Source organism: Delphinus delphis, chromosome 1, assembly GCF_949987515.2.
Source record: "Delphinus delphis chromosome 1, mDelDel1.2, whole genome shotgun sequence".
In the NCBI taxonomy this organism is placed as follows: Eukaryota; Metazoa; Chordata; class Mammalia; order Artiodactyla; family Delphinidae; genus Delphinus; species Delphinus delphis.
The window spans coordinates 84,926,351-84,949,474 of NC_082683.1; the positions used below are offsets into that span (position 1 = coordinate 84,926,351).

The 23,124-nt window shown below is 37.9% G+C and overlaps 1 protein-coding gene across 1 annotated transcript in view; it reads right to left on the minus strand.

The window, feature by feature from the left end:
- Positions 1 to 4,381: 4,381 nt before the first annotated feature.
- Positions 4,382 to 23,124, minus strand: part of DPYD (dihydropyrimidine dehydrogenase) — an 809,439-nt gene continuing 790,696 nt past the window's right edge. Inside the window, exons 22-23 of the mRNA XM_060026070.1 lie at positions 8,903 to 9,043; positions 4,382 to 5,831 (exon numbers count right to left, since the gene is read on the minus strand). Of these exons, the coding sequence (XP_059882053.1) occupies positions 5,661 to 5,831; positions 8,903 to 9,043 (312 nt within the window). The 3' untranslated portion in view covers positions 4,382 to 5,660. The remainder of the gene's footprint in view (positions 5,832 to 8,902; positions 9,044 to 23,124) is intronic.

The window sequence follows — 23,124 nt, forward strand, 5'->3', positions numbered from 1 at the left end:
AGAGGCTCTTGATCCTTGCAGAATATATGAGATTCCTATTGTTGCTGTAACTATCACAAACTAAGTTACTGAAAGCAACACAAATACTTATCATCTCACAGTTCTGGAGATCAGAGTCTAAGAAGTGTCTCCATTGGTTACAAACTAACGATGGGCTAAACTGCCTTCCTTTCTAGAGCCTCTAGGGGAAAGTCCATTTTCTTGCTTTTTCTAGCTTCTCGAGGTGCTCGAATTCCCTGCCTTGTGACCCCCTTCCATTTTTAAAGCCCTAAGTGACCAGCTGAGTATTTCTCGATTGCATTGCTGACATTCTGTCTTTTCTGCCTCCCTCTTCCACTTACTGAGGACTCTTGTGATTACATTCAGCTCACCCAGATTATCTAGGGTAATCTCCCTATTTTAAGGTTAGTTGATTAGCAACCTTAATTCAATCTGGTATTTATTCCCCCCCTTGTCATGTAGCTTGATAAATTCACAGGTTCCAGGCATTAGGACATAAGCAGCTTAGGGAGGGGACATTGTTTTGTCTACCACACAACAATATGATATTTTTTATGATACAACAAAGACGATGTGAACTTAGAGCTCCAGGGGTCACACGTGGAAACTGAAAATAAAGCCACAGAAGGCAGAACAGAGAGATGAAGGGAATCTGAGTTCTGCTGATGCCGTTGTTTGAAACTCTGGATCCAATAAACACTACCCCTGGGTTTTTAGTTATGTAAGCCAATAACATCCTTCTTTCTTTTCCTAAAATAGTTTGAATTGGATTTTCTGTCACTTGAAATTAAGCTTCGTGACTGATATGGGGCAGGAGAGAAAGGAAGAGCTTATTTTGATTTTATTGGATCAATCCTGAGTGACTAGACGAGGAGCAAAGCTATGATATACGAAGAAGGATGGGAAGAGATGAACTAAGGAGGAGATAAGAGTTGATTTTAGGCATCCGAAGTTAGGCTTTGTAACTGAATATCCGTTGCACAACAAGGACTCTGATATACACATTTGAAATTCAGAGAAGTGGGGATGACACATAGACTTTGGAGTCACCAGTCTTTCTCCTCTTATCTTTAATGTAGATGTTTTATCTATGGTGTTCTTTGCTAGGTCCTTGGACTCCTACACTGCTGTCTTTAGCAGAAGAGAGCATAAAGTTGCCATGTTCTTGTCTTCAGGAAACTTTCAAAGATTTTTATTTTAAGGGTTAGCTCAGAATAATACTGGAATAGGAGGCATTGCCATTGGCCATAGTTGTTGGTAAGACGTTGCAGTAGGATAAAAATTATGCATGCTGGGCTTCCCTGGTGGTGCAGTGGTTCAGAGTCTGCCTGCCGATGCAGGGGACGCGGGTTCGTGCCCCGGTCCAGGAAGATCCCACATGCCGCGGAGCGGCTGGGCCCGTGAGCCATGGCCGCTGAGCCTGCGCGTCCGGAGCCTGTGCTCCGGATCGGGAGAGGCCACAACAGTGAGAGGCCCGCGTACCGAAAAAAAAAAAAAAATTACTCATGCTTGTAGTCTCAAAAGAGAAAACGAACTTTCATTATTAAACATACCATGCCCCCCCAACCACATAAGTGCCCCATCAAAACATCACAACCTATAAGAAGGAAGAGCAAGATGTAGTCTCCCAAATGTTGCAAAACAAACGGGGAATGTAAAAAAAAAATTATGGTTAGCTTCCTACAGTTCTGTCCCAAATCCCTAAGCCCTCCCTCTCTGTTTCACTCAGAAGAGATTCTTTTAAAACAGAAAATAAGCATTTTTGAGTTTCTTACATAAAGACATGAATTGAACGTTTCTTATCTTTCACTCAGGTTCTTATATCTCCAAGAAAATATGCAGACTTAACCTTTTCAATAATTGAGTCTTAACATACATGTGTCTTTCTCACACTTGTGTGTGTGTGTGTGTGCGTGTTTGTGTATACTTGGCACTTTATCTTTGACCAAATACCTAGATTCCATGGAGCTGGATACCATAAAATCACAGAAGGTCAGGAAAGATGAATAAGCCAGCACTAGTAATAGGCAGGTAGATCTTAGTTTCAACAGAAACACATGAAGGAAAATTATTGGTAAGAGAGGAGATCTTGACCCGTATGTTGACTAATGCAAATCTTCAAAAACTTCCAGCAGTGTATGAATTTGAATTCATCAATGGTAGTGGAATAGAGAAGGCAGGGACACAGAAGACTCTGGGTGCTCGCGGAACACAACATGTGGAAAAGCACTACACAAATTCTGTAAAGAAATAACTGCACAGATACATTAACCAATATGACTCAGTACTATAGACTATCTACCAGTGACAAGATGGCTTGGTTTCTTTAATGGCACAGCAGTTTATAGTGCATATTAGAAGAACAGTAAACATGAAAACAATGATAGACAATATCAGAGTTTATAAATGCTATAGATCAGTTAATGAAAGGCTAACATACTCAGAGGGACAATTAGCCATGCAAGTTTCCAACCTGAATGGGACTATTCACTTAAAAAATGTCATTTTGTAATTAAAAAAATTTAAGCAGAAAATCTGTACTAATTAATAAAAGAGGTACTATATTAATTAATGTTACCATATTAATTAACCCTTTCAGACAATGGTTATTTCATAGTTTCTTCAGGCCATTAAATGGCACCCTAAGACCACCAAAAGTGAATAATGCATCTCCAAATATTCATATTGTAGAAAAATAGGTAATACCCACTTAGTAAAATAATATGGAAGAGAGGGCATTGTCTGAAAGTCAAGTCAGCTGAGCTTCATTTCTAAATATGGTAATTGGATATATATATATATATATATGTATATATATATGTTAAGTTTCATTACTGGGATCTTTCATTTTTGTTAGAATTAGCTACCCTACTCTCTCTCTCTCTCTCTTTTTTTTTTTTTTTTTGCGATACGCGGGCCTCTCACTATCGCGACCTCTCTTGTTGCGGAGCACAGGCTCCGGACGCGCAGGCTCAGTAGTTGTGGCTCACGGGCCTAGTTGCTCCGCGGCATGTGGGATCCTCCCAGACCAGGGCTCGAACCCGTGTCCTCTGCATTAGCAGGCAGATTCTCAACCACTGCGCCACCAGGGAAGCCCAGTGTAAACATATTTTTAAGTGAACACATTAAAGATTTTAATGAACTCACTGTTAACAAGGGAACCAGTAAGATTTAAACTTGTTCCAGTATAAACATTTTCATTTTAAAATAACAAACATAGGGGCTTCTCTGGTGGCGCAGCGGTTGGGGGTCCGCCTGCCGATGCAGGGGGCACGGGTTCGTGCCCCGGTCCGGGAGGATACCGCGTGCCGCGGAGCGGCTGGGCCCGTGGTCCATGGCCACTGGGCCTGCGCGTCTGGAGCCTGTGCTCCGCCGCGGGAGGGGCCGCGGCGGTGGGAGGCCCGTGTACCGCAAATAAATAAATAAATAAAATAACAAACATAATAGGAGAGACAGAAGATGATTTGTATCCAAAACATATCTTTGTTTTCTAAATTGCTTCACTGTAGGATGCTTTTAAGTGAGGAAAAAAAAAGTGAATACTTATTCAATAAGTTATTTAATTAACCTGTATTATTTTGTTTTATCCTCACAATAACCTTAGGAATTAGAAACTATTTTAATACCAGTTTTATAGATTAGGAAGTTTGGTTGTCTGAGGTAACAAGCAATTAAGTGACAGCCAGGTATCAAACTCTAAAGACTGCAATTATCTTCCAACTTTGGTTAAAGCCCAGAGTATGTAAAGGACATATGTTTGGAATAGTAGTGGAGGCTCTTAGTAGGAGAGTATTCAATTCCATTTTAATGAAACTGCATTTAATTTGTTAACACATGAAAGGATCTGGAGGTTTTTATGGTGGTGGAGAAATATGATGGGACATTCATGTTGGCAAGTAATCTATCAATAGAATAGCACTGAAGAAGTGGAAGGAGATGTTGGATGGCCTGTTAGGAGGTATTACAAGAGCTGCATAATACACAATGGAGGAAAGAACCATGGCAGTTTCTACAATTTAGAGCTGGGGAAAGACTTGGGGAATGTTTTAGTAGTAAAATTGTTGGACATGGTAAGGGACTGCATGAAAGGGAAGACAAAAAGCAGGAGAAGTAACTATTTTGACTTTTGACATTGAGTTTGAAATGCTTAAATACAGCAAGTGGTCAGATACATGGACAGAAGTCCAACTTGGAGGTATAGATGTTAGCACCATCTGTATAGAAGGGGTTATCAGAGTCAAGAGTGGGAAGAAATCTTAAGGACACCTTCATTAGATTTGAACTAGCTTGATATGTATGACTGACTGTGAATGGAATTTGCTGTAGAATTAACACCAAACTGCTCTACCAAGAGATAGCAAAAGACCGTGTTATTTAATAATGCTTTATAAAATTTTATTTGGTATTATTCAATCATACAGATTTTGTGGTAAATGTGCATTTCTAAAAGTGCATAATCAAACATTTAATTTTTCTTGATCTTGCATTTGTCATAGAAATATGCCACAGATGATTACATAAAGATTCACTACTTATGGATTCATATTAAAATATGCCACAAAGAAGAGATAAACTAATTTATAGGATGCTATTTGCTGATTATGAAAATAGAGAAATACGAAAATATCATTTGGCAGTAACAGAAAATATTTCTTTTTTATTTAATTACTTTCAAAATTCCACATAAACACTAAAATAAAGAGTTGGTAAAGTGGTATCACACATTTAATATATATTTCCAATACTATATTTTTCATTCTTGAATGATGAAGCACATGACCCACTGCTGTATAATCTGGGTTGTGTTCAAACATTAATTGCTGTAATCATGAAGGTTACTATTAGAAGCAGATAGAACAGATCTGTGCACAGCAAAAGAGTGGCTTTAACCAGAGCTCCGTCCTAACACATCTTACTTTGTTAGGAACATAGTTTAAATATTTAAAGAAGAATGTCATGTTGATTCATTGGTGGCGTTTGGACACCCATCTAAGGAGTGAGTGATGAATAGCACAGTGTGATATGAATGGTTACTAAATACTCTCGCCTTCAGTATCCAGCACCAAAAAGAAGTTATTTCAGCGAAGGGGCCTGAAAAAAGTTTCCCAAATCCTTGTTGGCTTTCTTTTCCTGCCACAGAAAATTATTATGTGACTTCATTTGAGCTTTATGGAGCTAATTACCTCTGCTTAGAAACAGAGTTAAAATTAAATGTAATTTTTAATTATAAAATGTTGCCTTGGAAACATTTGCTCATAAGTTAAATTGTACTTTGTTCTAAAATACTTATTTCTTTTACAATTAGAAATCAAAGACAGAGCCCAGCATAGGGCAATTTGGAAACTGTAGTATTAATTGCCACAAAACTGCTAATATTTTTCATAATGGACAACTGATGGTGAACGTCCAATTAACTGCTACACAGTTATATTTAACAGCTCTCCTCAGAAAAGAATTATTCTATTTTATGACCATTAACTGAATGGTCACTGGCAGTAGACATTTTTAAAATTTAGAAATTTCTTTAGAAATTATCTTTTTTTATTTAGAAATTATATGTTTGTTTGAATTTAGAAAGAGCTGAGCATAATGATCACAATTAAAAAGATCAGCATAAGTAGGTGACCTCAAGGTCCACAGCAACTGTTTCACAAATCACCTTAAGACATGGGATTCACAGCCAAGGGCAAGCCTCTCTTTGGTTCATAAGGTGTTGTCCTGGAAACCATTCTGATGCAGTCGATAATAGGGCAGACGGAGAGACACAGGGTACAGCCTGTACAACTGTCAGTAATGGTGGGCAGGTGGGTTTCAGGATCAAACTGGATAGCCTGCGAACAGAAATAAAGAGTCTTGCTGTCACTGCCCACAAAGGTCAAGAATGCCCCCATTTTAGCATCAACGTTTTTTTCCACTGCAGGAGAGCTGCACTTGGAGACAACTACGCCCAGCACCGTGGTGCAGCTATAGCAACAGTTGAGCTGCCAGGGAGAAGGAAAAAAAAAAAAAAGGACAAAAAAGATATGCCTTTAAAATTAGAAACACAATGTTTAAAATTCCTTAGAGGTATTTTTCTCTCTTTGTGTGAGGAAAATATTTCATAACATAGTAACTCTCTAGTGTCCTGTGTTCTGAGAAAAACACAGGTCTTGTCAGTCTGACCATGACTGGGCAGGTGTCAGCTACCTGAGGGGGGCAGGGTGCTTCCACACCTTGTCCTTCTCGCACTCATGGTTCTCGGCAGTGGAGAAACGTCACTGTCAGATGGGGCAATGAATGCACTTGTTTGGATTTCAAATTATGTGTGTAGTGTTTAGAAGAAGGCAATAGGAAAAAAAAATTAGCTTAAGTGCCAGCTTTCAGGTTTGAGGATTTCCAAGCTGATTCTAGGCATTACCCGACCACCAAGGGGAAAAATCACTGAAAGATGGGAGCCTGGACACCGCTTCCTGGTCCTGGCCTGACACTCCTCAGCTGGGAGAACCAGGATAAGTCTTCCAGCTCTAAAACTGCTCAGGATTTTGAGAAATTCAATAATTTATTCCATTTCCCCCCCTCCCTTCTTTCCTTCCTTCCTTTCTTTTAACATGAAGCAATCTATAATGTGCAATGAAAATACCTAGTGTGAAATTTACAATTAGATTTTTATTTAAAGTCATGATGATTATTTGTTAAAGAGAGAAACATTTGTTTCCAAATGTTATAACATTTCTTATTTGGAAACAACATGCAAGAATTTCCATCTAGGGGAGACTTCAGGGTAGATACGTGGGGGCAGAGGGGACTTGAGGACTTGTCTGGAATCTTGCAGAACAATTTGATGTTTTTACTCAGATGGTGCACTAATTTGGAGGAACAAGCTAGGGGGCTGAGCAAAATTATGAGGGTCATTAAGCCCCCGCCTCACTCCAGATACTCCTTGAGGCCAGGTCTGCAAATCTTACATTTTGAAATAATTACTGAATTCTGTTGTGTTTTTTTTTCCTGTGTCATACAACATGCTATATAATCCAATTCAAAATATTTTTTATGTTTAAACTTTTCCTCCCCCAAATGAGGCTACTTGTAACTATAATTTTTTTCTCTTTTATGCACATAAAAATGAAAATGGTCTCAGAGTAAATTATGTCAGGCTGCTTAATATTTTTTAAAAATTTCTGATCTTTAAGGAAACAACCATATATCTGAACAAGAACTGTAGTTATGACAAACTATTAGAAAATTTGTCTAAACAAATTGTTGCTATGTTTTGTAAAACAACATCTCAGATGGCTGTTTAAATGAGTAAAAGCTATTTCTCTTCTTTATGTACCCTTTTATAAATAGAAATCCAAGAAACAATTGATGAAAATAAAATAATACTTATGTTTTAGAAATCTTAAACTTTGGGCTTCCCTGGTGGCGCAGTGGTTGAGAGTCCGCCTGCTAATGCAGGGGACACGGGTTCATGCCCCAGTCTGCGAGGATCCCACATGCCACGGAGCGGCTGGGCCTATGAGCCATGGCCGCTGAGCCTGCGCGTCCGGAGCCTGTGCTCCGCAACAGGAGAGGCCACAACAGTGAGAGGCCCGCGTACCGCAAAAAAAAAAAAAAAAAAAAAAAGAAATCTTATACTTTGAAAATTTGCAAACATGTAAAACTTTTCAGTTGAAGATTTTGATTTTCTATTTTTTATCCTTTAGAGACATAAGAGTCAAAGGACTTTTAAAATCTTTTTAAATGTATAATTGTGATTTTTTTCCCCTCATTAATAAGATTATTTTTGCTAAAATTGTACCAAGGCTAGAATTCCAAGGTGGGAGTAATAACCTCTAAGATTTAAGATGTTAGAACCCTGATGCTGTGATTTTAGTGATGAAACTTCCTTACTTATCTCTGATTGGTTAATTAGAGAAAAGAAGAAATGAAAATGAATGTGATATGATTAGCATTTTCAAAGTAACTGTTAGAGACACTTCTCAGATAGAAAAAAAGTGATACAAGGGTGAAAACTTGGTATAGAAGTAGTGTTAAATTAAGGAAGAAGAGATTTTTAAAAAATTAAAATTATGTCTGTCATACCTGTATTAGGTGATCAGAAGAATATGTAATATCGTACCACAAGCAAATAGGAACTTTCTCCAAGCTGAATAAGGTAAATGAACTACAATTTTTAACAATGGCCAGTTTATCTAATTTGAAAATTCATTAATCATCTTAAAGGGATCTTATTTTACTTTATTATACTTCTTTATAGCTTGAAATATTTAATGAAAATAATATTATTCTGTAGTTTTTAGCCTGAAGACAGTTGAATGCCCATTTTTTCTTTATTGTTCCATGGCAGACTCTCAGCTGAAGGCTGAGGAACTGGAAAGAATCTCTGGATCATTTCATGTGGTAGGAATACAACTTGTTGACTCTTCCAGCTATAGAGGAATTTCTGGTCCCAACCAGCCCATCTAGTTGGTGGGAAAATGCTTCTTCTTTCTAACTGAAGCTCAATCAATACTGAATGCAAGAGCATTCTCTTTTGGTAGAAGGAAGCAAGTCCTTTCAGGGTCATGGCAATAAATTGTAGCTCTTTTCCCTCTGCATGAGAGCATAATGCTTCCTCATGGGCATAATTGTGTGAATTTCTTTTTTTGTTTGAATTCTTCCTTCCAATTTTATGAGTGATGAAATGATACTAAAACAGTACTGTCCACTGAATGGTGGCATCGTTAGTATGAGTTATGGCTTCCCTTTAAAAAAAAAATCACTATGTTATGAGGGTGAGAGGACAGAGAGCTATGTCACTGCTGAGTAGCAATGTTTGGCACGTCTGGTCTGAATCCCACACTTTGTGACAGAAGATGCTTTCTGCTACAAAAGCCAAGAAGAAACATGCCTCACAGCATCCTAATTGCAGCAGGATTCTTACCTGGTAGCCAGAGTCATTACAGGTCATGTAGCATTTGCCACAGCTGATACACATTTCTTCATCAATCACAGCCACAACTTGCTCTACGGTGCTCAGTTCACCAAATGTTCCAAGGTACTGCAGTGCTTTTCCAATCACATCCTGAAAGATAGGCACTGAATTACTTACAGTGTTCATTGTAAAACATTGCCATGTGATGATTAGTATCTGTCCAAATTTCCCTGTTTTTATAAAATCCTGCATTATATAACTTAGAAGGTTTTGGATACTGTAGTTCTCACAGATATACTTTTTATAACTATAGCTTACATATTTCTGTCTCCTGAAAGATGGGCTTTCTGTATATATCTAGCGTAGAAACACAAGACCTAACTAATTGCATTCATCAGGTTTTCTACAAATGATCTAAATCAGTGTTTCTGTGGACAGAAGAAATGACACCCTTTTCAGTGGTTGTGGCTTCCTTTTTCTCAATTTTGGACTTTGAATGATCCAAAAGTAATGAAAAGTGACAAAGGGTAATGCACTGATACTAGAAAACTTTAGATTGCTAGGAATGAGGGGAATAAAAATGTGGACACTCTGCATTTATAGCACTGCATTTGGAGTCTAGATTTCATTTAGAAGAGTGCTTTGATAGCATACCCCCCTGTCATGTCTTGAAGAGTATATTTCACGATTTAAAAATTCTAATTTATGTTAATTAATTAGGTTAATTTAATAGCTAAATAAGATGCTCTTTTACTATTAAAGAACTAGGATTTTCTTCATTCACCACTGAAGATTTTTCATGCTGTTACACATTGCTTTGTTCTTCATATTAATTGGAAGTGTGCTTAATATGTGAAGCACAGAAGATGTTTCATCAACAATAAGAAACACTTTGTTTCATAAAACAGAAGAATGTAACAATGTTTGTAAAATTAGTATGCTGTCGAGATTTTCTGCTTCTGTTTTTAACTTTTAACAAGACAATCTTTTGTTTGAATTCAAGGTCCGTCTTCAAGGTGGTTTGACTCACATTTAAAGCCACCTTCCTATATTCTCTATGGTATCTTATTTTCTGTTCTTCTTTTTATGACCTTGGTTACCCTTTTTTACTCTATTTTTTCCCGATTTCAGCTCTAAATGACAATATGCTCATGACTTTGAGCTTTTAAACTGAAACAAAGCTTACATAATTATATACCATTTGTGTGTCTCTCAAAAAATAAGGTGATCAAAAACTTACTGTCTTGACTATTTTCTTTTCAGTGTGTTGAAGGTATAATTTCAGTGATACCACAGTCTGTTTGTAGAGGGGGGGCACTTGATGTCCAAATCAATATCTCCATTCTGAATTTCTCTCACAGACTTAAGATCTACTTTTATCAGCTGCATGATAAGCACTGTCATTAGAATTTGGTATGTCAAATTCACCCCTCACCGAATTTTTCATCAGCATCACAAAACTGGATCTTCCTTCTGATTTCCTTAGTCTTACTAACACTGTTAGGATTTCTTCAGTCACTGAGGCTTGAAATTTCAGAGCTGTATTTCACTCTGACTTCTCCCTACTCCAAGATCTCATTAGTTGCCAAGTCTTCTGAGCTTTGGATCTGCAATATCTTCTGAATCCTCTTTCCAAGTCTACTATAATCTTTAACCATTACTAATTAATTTCCCATTACTTCTAATGTACTTATAAGAGCCTACATGTCTCATCCTCTTATTCTCCCTTTCCTTTCTACCTTATGCAGTGTTGTCATCTTCATCTATGCTGTAGAGCACAGCTTAAATGTTCTCACTACCTTACTCAAAAATCTGTTGAATTAAATACAGTTTCACATTTAAGTCTAGCATTTAAGGCTTTCTACCAACTAGTCTTTTTTGGTCTTATTTCTCACTTCCGAACACCATGTGCTTTAGCTACACTGGACACATGCCCTACACTGAACACACTTGTCAGTCAACTCCTCTGGCACCTAATTTTATCTTGAGTCCTCTGTCCAGAATACCCTTCCTTCCCATCTTCACTTTGAAAAATCCTGTCCATCCTTCAAAGACATCTCACATGCCACTACTTCCTGAAAATCTCCTTAATTCTTCCTTCTCCTTTCCTAACCAAATTGAAGGTGTGATCTCCCGCTTCTTCATTCTCTTCTTCCTTTGTCTCCTACATCTTTTCCTCCTGCCCTTTCCCCCTCTTCATCCTCTCTCTCTCCCCCTCCTACCAATGCAATGGCCTAGAGTGTTTTATCTATTATGTGGAACTAATGGTTACAGATTACTTTGAGTTCTTACTATGTATCAGGCCAGTGCCATAATTTTTAAGCATTTTCTCATTTAAATCTCACACATTTTATAGAGGATGAGATTATTGACATTTAAGGTATAAAATTAAATAAATGATGAAGCAGGGATTCAGACCAGTGCTGCCTAACTTCAAATTCTATGATCATAAGCACTCTGCTTTACTGGCTCATCGGTTATTTCTCTATTTAGCAAAGTTTACTTCATGTTGTAGGTATTTTCTACATTCAGCTCCTTATTTGCAGCCTCTTAGGAGGCTTTATTCATCTTTGTATCTCATGTTGTGTATCTTGCTCCTCAGATCACTGAAACATAACGGGTACTCAAATCTTTGTTAAAATAAATGTATCTTTAGTTTTTCTATATACTAAATATTCAGCAAAATATTAGGCATACAGTTGTATGAGCTAACAGCTACTTTTTGATTTACCGAATACTTTTATTAATATGAGATTCACAAAAAGATTTAAGTACCTCTTTAAATACAAAATAATCATAGTCAACGTATCTGGATATGTTTAATATTTTCTAATATTTTAAGACAGCAAATGCATGAGGTCACTCTATGGCTGTAAAAGACTCTACGTGGTAGAAAATAATTTTTTCAATCTAGTAAACAAATTAGCCAGAACAGCTGTTTCATTGAATTAGATCATGGCTTGACTGAAATCATCAGTAAATATTCAAAAGATGATTAAACAGGAAACTCCTTAGATGGTCATCCAGCTTATAAGGCTTATTCCAAAGAAACAGTGCATATTTCTAAGGTATTTTATTGAAGGAAGCAAATTCACATTCTGTGTATATCAAATACGCCTTTTGCTCTATATTGGAGATTTGCTGTTGTCATTTATTAAAACATCATTGTTTAATGCAAAACTAAATCAAACAAAGTCCTTGGAGCCTCTAAAAATTATTTACACATGGTGTTAAAAATCACCCCTCATTCATCATAGTTCTTAAGAAAATTATGTATATATATATTTAATCTGGAAGAGGATAAAAGAATGGCAACAATTTTAAGTTATTTTGTAAAGAGTAATCAAAGAAAATGAATTATCATTCTATGTGGCAGAAAACGTGGACATTTGTTTAAAACTCAAAGCTTCCAGGTAGTACTGCCAGCTTATCAATACCCTTGAGTACACGTTCTGGAATTTGGAGTTTGCTGAAAGTTGCATATAATCAGTGAAGCACATATGGCTAGTCTAGTCCCTGTTGGACACATACCTGTGGAGATTAGGGTACCTACATTCATTATTCCAAGCAGGGTGTGGATATACAAAGGTCGCGCGATCTGCTATAGCCATCCCTGATTAGTGGAAAAGTTTATGTATGAATGTGTATGTGGGAAGAGTGATGCCAAATTCTTTAAAGTGTAGGTGATACATGTGATTTAAATATGTTTTCCCAAAATTAACATTGGGAAGCAGTACAGAATTCTAGAATCACATCTTTGTCAATTAATTATTTGTTTGGGATAATCAGAAGTATTTTTAAAAACTAGATCAGTCAATATTTCTGTTTGATATAAAGTTTGGGATCAAAAGTGAGGAACTAGAGGGCCCCCATCCCATCCCTGCTGCATCATACTTAATGTATTAGGCTTAGTATGACTTTCTTACTTTTGGCCTATTTTTTTTTACGGGTGATTGAAGTATTTTCAAGTTGTGATTGATATCTGGCGTGTTAACTGTCCTTAGATTTAAGTCTTCTACACATCTGATTAGCATACTATTTACGATACCTGTAAAAATGTGTCATTCAAAGGCCAGGACCAAGGACAGTGTGCTGTGGGCAATCACTATGATGTCTATCCAAAACAGATCAAAATTATTTGGACGTAGCTGTTTAATTACTTTACCATTTCCTTATCTGTACCATTACCAATGTCACAGGTTCTTATCTGTTATATCAAGTTCACTGCTTGCCTAATAAACCTATCAAAATAGGAAATGAGATAATTTGGTTTGTTCTCACAGAATTTATGCTGACACTTGATAATTTCTTCCTTTACTAATGCTCTCAAGTCAAAAGTTTAATGATCCTTAATGAAGCTTTCTGGTCTATTTCTATCTTTTCTTCACTCCCCTTGCCACATCAACCTTTTCCTTTTCTAAAGAACCTAGAGCACCATTTAATTTTTAGCAGTGTGATACAGCAATATCATACTAAAATAGTTTCAAAAATACAGCATACAATTTATTTTTGATATCCTATATAATGTCCTCCGAGCTAGGAGACAGGGATGGTGACTGTACAATTAGATAGGGAAGTCTTGAGTTTAAATTCAGTAGAACTCTGATAACAGGACTCAGTGTGAATAAGCTGAGTTGGGAGGGCAGAGACAAAGCATGATTCAGGAAATAAAATAGTAAGTAAATTAGTGGAGAAGGTAAGAGAAACAAGCAAACCAAGAGATGGGGTAGGAGCTAGTGAGGACCTGGGAACTGAAGTGGGTGAGAGAGGGTGGAGTGGAAGGGAGCTTGTTACTGAGAGACAGATGGGTGAGGTTTGGGTGTAGTCAATATTGGTTCAGTAGAGATCTGTGGCCCTGATCACTATATTCTTTTTATGTGGGCTGGCTCAGGCTTTAAAGTAGCAAGTTCTTGCCAGACACTTTGGATTTAAATACATTTAATGAGGCTAAATGTGATATGTTTCTACTTTATCCTTACCTATCTTGGGCTTCACCTCTCGAATATGTTTTCCTTATCCTTTTCAGTTCTAAAAGCATTCTTTATGGGGATGCTACAAAGATAACAGGAGCTGAACAGTTCTAATTGTAAGTTAACAGTATACCATCTGCTCTAAGTAGTGGGTGTATTCTCTCTTTTTTTTTTTTTTTACTTTTAATAGACAAAATACATTTCCATTTTTCCTAATATTTTCTCCAAATTCAGATAATTTGAGGCTTTGGTATTTCTGAAACACTTTAAAATCTTGACGCCACTCTTTTATGATCGTCGTTGGTAATGTGATATCTATTTTCTCATATGACTATTCAATACTGAGTTATCTAAACGCTTCACTCTTTTCCTATTCCTCGTGAAACTCAGAGATTATGTCACCAAATTTCAATTTGACAGCCTCTCATTCTTCTTGATCCATGTTCAGGTTAGTGCTCTGACTACAGGATTGTTTTCTATTGTCGTTTCTGAGCTCCCTGAAAGTAGATTTACTAAAGGTGGCATACTTGTACATTTAAGTTTAGACTTCCTTTCTGTGGCCTAACAAACTCTACGATGATATGGGATGGTTACTTTCCTTCAAGATTCTTTTAGCTGCCATTTTCCCCAAACAGATTTTTATAAGGAACCAGAAATAAGTCAATGCAGTAAGTCTCTCATTGCTTCTCTCTCCTTTGTGAGATTAAATTTCCAACATGGCAATTCAATAGTTTTGCCAATGTTTTGCCTTTAGTGGAGTGGGATTTTCATCTGAAGTCTGTAAAGGCTTACATCGCTGCTCTATCTTGCCTGTCCGTATTAACCATCTAGTTATGGGGTCTCTGATGTAGTCCCGGAAAACATTTCTGTTTTCCTTTCATTTCACTCTCCTGCAGCTGCTTCCTCCATGCTTCACTTTCACGTTTGTGGATTTCCATGCATGTGTATATCTTTTTGACATATACTGTTCCTCCCCCAGCCCTTTCATCAGACTTATTTATTCCAAAGAAAATATACCTTTCCATCATCATATTCCGGTCAGGAATCACATCTCAAAACATCCCTGTAAGACTTAAGAGTTGATTTTCACCATATTCTGTTCATGTGTTTTAAAGTGCAGTCTGATAATTTTTCATCTGCTATTTGCCTGTATATAGACAACTGAGAATGTTAATGCCTCCCGCCCATTTCTCTGGTATCTTCTGAAAATGCTGGGAGAATCCTCTACTATTTTTCTTCCTGTGTCATCCCTTTTATGCTCCATAGTATCTAATATGCCTTACAGTTATATATGAGTACTTTTCTCCTTCCCCTCACAACTCAATTGAAATAATAAACCTCTCGATCAGACTGACTGGTCTCCTGCCAACACTGTCTTGCCAGTCTTATGAGATGCAGTCTATCTCTTCCTAGAAGCAGCAGGAAGAGATGAAAACATCACTAGTGCCCCTAAACCATTCATTTTCCTACCCAGAAATTCAAAGACGTTAGAGATACATTCCTGGCTTCATAAAGAGAATGAGAATTCATTCTCAAATATATCAACAGAAGTGGGAAGCATTCGGGGAACTTTATAAGCCTTGGCAGACTCTCAAATCTCTGTTATATGCTGCCTGGGACTAAAGCACGTTTCTCATTTAGCAGGGCCAAATGTGCACGCTGTCACTTCAGTTCTCTTCAGCCAGGAGATAAAACGGCTTCCTATTTGGTTTCTTTTCTCTAGCACAGGTGAACCTGTGGAATGTGTTAGGAGCTTCTTCAGAAGGTCCTGGTTCATCTTTTAGAAGGAGACCTTTACATCTATTGCTGGAGGTCAGTTGTCTTTTTCTTACTTTATCTCATTCTTCCCCTTCCCCTTCAGCACTGATTTTGATTACCCTCCTCTTCCTCAGAAGCCTTTTCTTTCACAAAAGCGACAGCTCTGCAATATGGCAATATGTATGGTAAATGTGTCACTATGAAATGGAAATCCAGATGTAGGGTTGATAAAGAGGAAATTGACTGGACGCCAGGCTGACGCTAGGGCCCCAGACTATTCCCTGCGGTAGGACTGACAGCCTCTGAGACCATTTCTTAGCTTCCAAGGACGCAAGGGGAAGCTGGATACCATGTTGGCTAGTGAAGACTTCTGGTTCTCAAGGACCCCCTAGTCACAGTGTAACACTGGGAGTAACCACTCTTGACGCTCTAGCTGAAATCCTTAAATGTTTAATCAGTATATCCCCTCGCCCTTTTACATCATGTTAAGACTGAGCAAGAAAACTGGATTATTTTCCTCATTACTGCCTCTCAGTTTGGTCCTTTCTAGGAAATCCTATTGAACAAAAGAATGAGTTTTGTATTGTATTTAAGGTCCCATGGCTGCATTTATTCCAAGTATGTATTAACACTATGCTTTGCAAACATACTCATATGCTTGAAATGCCACCTTCCTTTTTTTTTTTTTTTTTCTTTCATGAGAGACAGAAGAAGATAGTGATTAAGGACCAAGTTTTAGAGCCAGATTTTGGAATCAAGTCTTGGTTTTCATGTCTTCCTAGCTGTGTGACCTTAGACAAGTTATTTAACCTCTCTGTTTATTAATTACTTAATCAGTAAAATAGGGAAAATACGGATACCTGATAGGGTTATGGTGAGGATTAAATGAGTTAATTCACAAGCATGCAGAACAGTGCCTGAAACCTCATAAGTACTCAATAAATATTAGCTTTTATTATTAATTCTCTGCTTAATTAACACTAATTTATTAAACTCCATGTTAAGTATCACCATCTCTGTGAAGCTTTGCACAATTACCCGAGGCGGAACTAATCCCTTTCACTCCTCTGTGTTCCCAGAGCATTTTGTACATATTTGATTGAACTGTAAATAATTTTTAACGTGTCTTTCTCCCTTGTTAGACTGTGAGCTCCGTAAGGATAGATATCTCTCTTTTTAAAATTCATGTTGTATTCCCAGTTTCCTGGATTGCAGCGAGTGCATAATAAATATATGTTAGCACTACATCTCCACCAAGATCAGGAAAAACCTGGTGCCTTGAACCATACCTTGTCAGTCTCTGGACGAAGACCCAGTCCTGAGCACACTGCTAAGGTCACATAGCAAATACTCAATAAATACTTACTGATTGACTGATATTGAAACTGCCTACTTCTGAAGCAGCAGACCATTAAGTCTTATCTGAGGCATTTGAAAGAAAAGAACAAAAGATGAGATCTATTGAGCATGGCTTGCTTAGAAATAATATTGTCACACTCATAACCAGAGAAGATGGGGGTAGATTAGAAACTTGAATCCATGACTGAAAAACTTGTTCAGACAAGAGGGGCTTAGTCAACTTTGTGGGACACTGGGGCCCTTTCTATAGCAGATGGGGAATAATATACTGTGCTAGCTGAGAGGATAAACAAAGCAATGGCATGGAGTTTAAACTATTGAACAGAGGAATCTATAAAGAGGCCAGCAGCGAGTAGGGAAGAAACATGCTAAAATAAACAGATAGGTGGACAGGGAAGATATTAAGCACGAAAACAGATAACCCAGGCCCTCAGGAAAAAGGGGAGATGGAAAAATGGTATGTCAAGAACAGAAGAAACACTGTAGGGAAAACATAAAAGTAATGATGAAGCAGCAGAGGGAAGTACGTAGCATGCCTGGGTAAGTGTGGTACAATAAAACAATAAAAGCACAAGAAGAAATGTCTGATTCACATGCAGAGAGAAAATGACTCTTAAAGGGAACGTGGCTGTTAATTTCAATGGGGACTGAACAACCACATGGCCGCATCATCCAGATGGAGTCTAAAATAATGGGCAAGGGGGCAAGGGACTCGTGAGAAAATGACAACAACCGTGGCTCCTTACATTTGAATAGAACTATGCCTTGTGCAATACTTTCACACACATCATTTCATTTAGAACAATGGAGTTGAGGTCTTCCGGCCTTATCTAGTATTTATTCTCCTTCCTGCCAATCTCCCACCTAGATTGTTACAACAGCCTTCTAACCAGCCTTCCTGCTTCTGTCCTTGCCCATCTAGGATCTTGTATCAACACCGCAGACAGAATGAGCCTTTGAAAAATTTTGTCAGATCACATCATTCTTCCTTTTAAAAAGCCTCAATAGTTTCCTGCCAAGGACTTTCCTACTTCGGGGTCTTTGCATTTTCTGTTCCTTCTGAATGGAACGTTCTCCCCCGACCCCGATATCTATCTGCATTTATCACTCTCTCACTCTTTGAAGTGTTTACTCATATGCCATTTAACCAGGCAGGCATCTCCTGGTCAACCTCTCCAGCAATTACTTTTCCCCTAATCCTGCTGTATCTTCTCCACAGCACTGTGACCATCTGACGTAGTATGTACCCACTCGTTCATTTGTTTATTGTCTGTTCTATAATGTAGACACCAAATGTAGGCACCACGAGAGCTGGGCTTTTGTTTTGTTCACTACTGAATTGCTAGAGACTAGAGTAGTGCTGGAACATAGTGGGTGGATGTTAATAGTTGTTGGATGAATGACAAAATGGATGTATGGGTGAATAGGACAATTATTGCCAACTGGAAATTGGAATCTCAGTGGTTACGTGTGAAAGGCAAAATGAAACAATACCAGATGTCCTTGCCAAGATGAGCAGTGCTTTCTGACCTGTGGACCACTTCCTCATTCTTAAGACTTCCTCTATTTTTTTCTCCACGTCATCATTTCCTTCTGGTTATTCTCTTATTTCTTTGATCACTTGTTCCCATTTGCTTCCCCAGAACTTCCTACTCCCTCATAGGGTATTAGGTTAAGCAAGAAATGAAGAAAATATACGTGAAGCCTCTGTCTTGTGTCTGGCACCCAGTAGGCGGTCAGCATGTCAGTTCTTTTTTCTTTATATCATCCAGCACAGGTGCAAAATTAGTTTGAGTTCACTAATTTCAATATGCTCAAATCTAAATTTTTCACCCCACATTAAAAAACTCATCAAACCTAAAACACCAAGATTAAAACCCTGATTCATTATCTTTCATTTTTCTTTATCTCAGTTAGTGGGACTATCAAAAATCTAATCATCTTAGTCTCCTTATTTTCAACTCCTTACTGTCCCTTATACTTCAGTATATAAAGAGAATCATCAAATTTTAGAGGGAGAATTATCAAGTCTTCATCAATTTAACCTCTGCTTCTGTTTCCATAACCATGGCCACTCACCAAATCTAGGACCACATTATGAATCACCGGGAACAGCCCTTTTTCCACTTACCCCTCTAATCACTACCCAGTCTACAGGGCTCCTTAAACGCCAGTTCCTCAGAGAGGCCTTCCTCATCTCCCTCAATCTAAATTAGGTCTTGCTATGAAAGACTCCACACATCCTGTATTTTTCTTTATTGTTTGTATTACAAATATAGCTTTATATTATTAGTGTGATTCTTTGTTTTAATACCTGTTTCTTTCTCTATTCTGTATGCTTCATGAGGACAGAGGCTGTGGCTGTTTTATTTTTTGTACTATAGATGCTCAATTCCTAGCACACTGCTTGTCTCATGGTAGGTATATGATAAAAATTTCCTGAAAAATATATGGATTTCTTCAAAACTTCCAACTTGGTTGACTTCCAGAGCTTTATGTATTCCTACTAACATTCTTGAGTTCACTTTATTGGACATATGGAAATGGAGGGTCACCCTAACCTGTTATCTACTTCAAGCTGTCCATTCCTAACATCATAACTAATAGTGGGTAACATATACAGTATTTAGGATATGTTTGGTGCAGGCTAAAAGCACTTCACACACTACCTAATTTATAATCCCATGAGGCAGACTCTTTTTTTTTTTTTTTTTTTTGCGGTACGCGGGCCTCTCACTGTTGTGGCCTCTCCCGTTGCAGAGCACAGGCTGCGGACGCGCAGGCTCAGCGGCCATGGCTCACGGGCCCAGCCGCTCCGCAGCATGTGGGATCTTCCCGGACCGGGGCACGAACCCGTGTCCCCTGCATCAGCAGGCGGACTCTCAACCACTGCGCCACCAGGGAAGCCCAGGCAGACTCTTTAATTATGTCCACTTTACAGATTAGTTAACCGAGGCAAGTTCATGTAGCTGCTAAATGGCAGTGGCATAATTTGAACCCAAGCAGCGTGACAGAGTAGTTCCAGGCTTAATTCAGGAAACTCTTTTCCCATAAATATAATCTTCTAAAATCTTATAAACCTTGCTACATCTTGCAATGAAGGAAATAGCTTCTTAAGACTTTCTAACAGTCACTTTCTTCAAACACAGGCTACTTACTAGAATGACACTGGTAAGCCCAAATTCAGTTTCTTTAAATGCCTATGGCATTGCAGTAGGTAGAAAATCATATGTCACTCTCTTATCCAAGATGACTTAATGTATTGTCTGGACTCCATTCCTTCCTTATTTGCCAAGGATATAGCTTCTTTAATCATGCCCTTTCTGGTAGCTGTAGCTCTCCTTTCCTAGCATATAAACACATGCAAGCTTATAGTATCCTAACATATACAAACCAACCTTTCCCTCTACTACATTTCTTCTTGTCACTTTCCTTTTGATCTTTCTCAAGTTCAGGGAAGAGTATTCCATATGCCTTGTCCTTAATTTTGAAACCTTTATTCACTCTTCAATTTACCACCTCCTGGATTCTACTTTTCACCACTCCACTGAACCTGCTTAGGCCAAGATAAGCTAAAATATGAAGGTCTGATGTTTATGCTAAGGAGTTTACCTTAAGATCATGCTTAAGATGTGGGAATTTTAAGCAAAGGGTAAAACAATCAGATTTGCATTTAACAAAGAATACTTCATAATAGTTGGAGGATACATTAGGTAAGAATGAGAAAAGAAGGTGGGAGGCCAGTTTGTAGAATATTTCAGAATTCCAGGAAAGAATGTATAAAGAACTTCCCTAAGACCTTTGCTGTAGGGAAGAGCAGAAGAGGAAGAGGACATGACAGATAAAAATGGTGGACATTGGTGAATGTCTATGATCCCATTCATGAGTGAGATGAGTCATAGGATGAAATCTAGGCCAAATTTCAGGTTTCTGCTTAGGTAAGAGGGTAGATAGAGTGCTGTTCGTTGAGACACAGGACTCAGGAGGAAGATCAGGCTTAGAAGGAATGATAATCAGTTTAGTTTGAAGTACGATGGCCTTTAGGCACCTTGCTTAGACTATCCAGGTGGAGGTATCCAGAAGATAGTGGGTGACACAGGTTTGAAGCATAAAAAGAGGTAGGGATGCAATCCAAAAATGGGCAGAAGACCTAAATAGACATTTCTCCAAAGAAGATACACAGATTGCCAACAAACACATGAAAGGATGCTCAACATCACTAATCATTTGAGAAATGCAAATCAAAACTACAATGAGATATCACCTCACACCGGTCAGAATGGCCATCATCAAAAAATCTACAAACAACAAATACTGGAGAGGGTGTGGAGAAAAGGGAACCCTCTTGCACTGCTGGTGGGAATGTAAATGGATACAGCTACTATGGAGAACAGTATGGAGGTTCCTTAGAAAATTAAAAATAGAACTATCAATCATACGACCCAGCAGTCCCACTACTGGGCATATACCCTGAGAAAATCATAATTCAAAAGGAGTCATGTACCACAATGTTCACTGCAGCTCTATTTACAATAGCCAGGACACGGAAGGAGCTTAAGTGTCCATCAACAGATGAATGGATAAAGAAGATGTGGCACATATATACAATGGAATATTACTCAGCCATAAAAAAGAAACAAATTGAGCTATTTGTAGTGAGGTGGATGAACTTAGAGACTGTCATACAGAGTGACGTAAGTCAGAAAGAGAAAAACAAATACCGTATGCTAACACATATATATGGAATCTAAAAAAAAGGTTCTAAAGAACCTAGGGGCAGGACAGCTATAAAGATGCAGACATAGAGAGTGGACTTGAGTACATGGGGAAGGGTAAGGGTAAGCTGGGACGACGTGAGAGAGTGGCATGGACATATATACACTACCAAATGTAAAATAGATAGCTACTGGGAAGCAGCCGCATAGCACAGGGAGATCAGCTCGGTGCTTTGTGACCACCTAGAGGGGTGGGATAGGGAGGGTGGGAGGGAGGGAGACACAAGATGGCGGAGATATGGGGACATATGTATATGTATAGCTGATTCACTTTGTTATAAAGCAGAAACTAACACATCACTGTAAAGCAATTATAGTCCAATAAAGATGTTTAAAAAAAAAAAAGAGGTAAGGATGGAAGATAGTTGAGTCGATATATAGGAAAAGTTTAAATGAATCATAAAGGGAAATGATATAGTAAGAAGGAAGCAGAGAGAGGAGTCCAGACACCATCATCATGTTCTCTCTCCACCCTTTTCTCTTATTGTACCCCAACCTGCACCTGCTTCTGTCATGTGAAGCTACATGCTTCTACTTGAACTCATCACCTCAAGGTCCACCTTCTGCTACCTTTTCCATCTGGTTCATATCAAGAAGAAAAGGGAACTATGTTGAACATATTTTAAAGTAAAGAATCAGCACTGTAGTAGAAGAAACATTTTTGTCTTCACAGAAATGTTAAAAGTAGTACTAAGGTCTTGGTTTCAAATAAGGGGCTTATAGCCAAGAATTCTGGACTTTGTCAGAAGGTTTTATTTGTAAAGTTTTTTGTTAAACTCTTCCTTATTAGACAAAGATTTACTTAAGGTATGAAACTTTTTATAGAAATTGGCCATCCTTATTGGAACTTTGTCTAACCCATTTCTGATTCACTCTTGAAAAGCTTTAGCGAATTCTGAGACACTGAACATTTAAATGTAAAGTAAGTCATGCAATTTATGATACATTTTTTTGTCATTGGATCATAACTTGAGAGAAGGAAGGAGTCACTTTAAAATGCAAATATTGAGATCTTGGAATGGTTGCTTATTTGTGAAAAAAAATTAAAGGTATAGCCATATCTGATACTTTAGAGCAGAACAAATTTTAGATTAATTAAATAATCAAATGTAAATTCCAAAAGAACCAGATGGGGTGAATGCATATGATCTTAAGGCAGAAAAAGCTAAACTAAGCAAATAAAGAAAGGGAGAAATCACAAAACTAGCTTTTGCCAGATATGATTTCATAAAAGTAAAACTTCTGTATGTATATCTAAAAACACCATCATACAAATTATGAGGCAAATGGCAATATATAAAAAGTTTATTAAAAAAATCTATAAAACAAAGATAAATACGACAACAGAAAACTGGTCAAAAGAAATAAG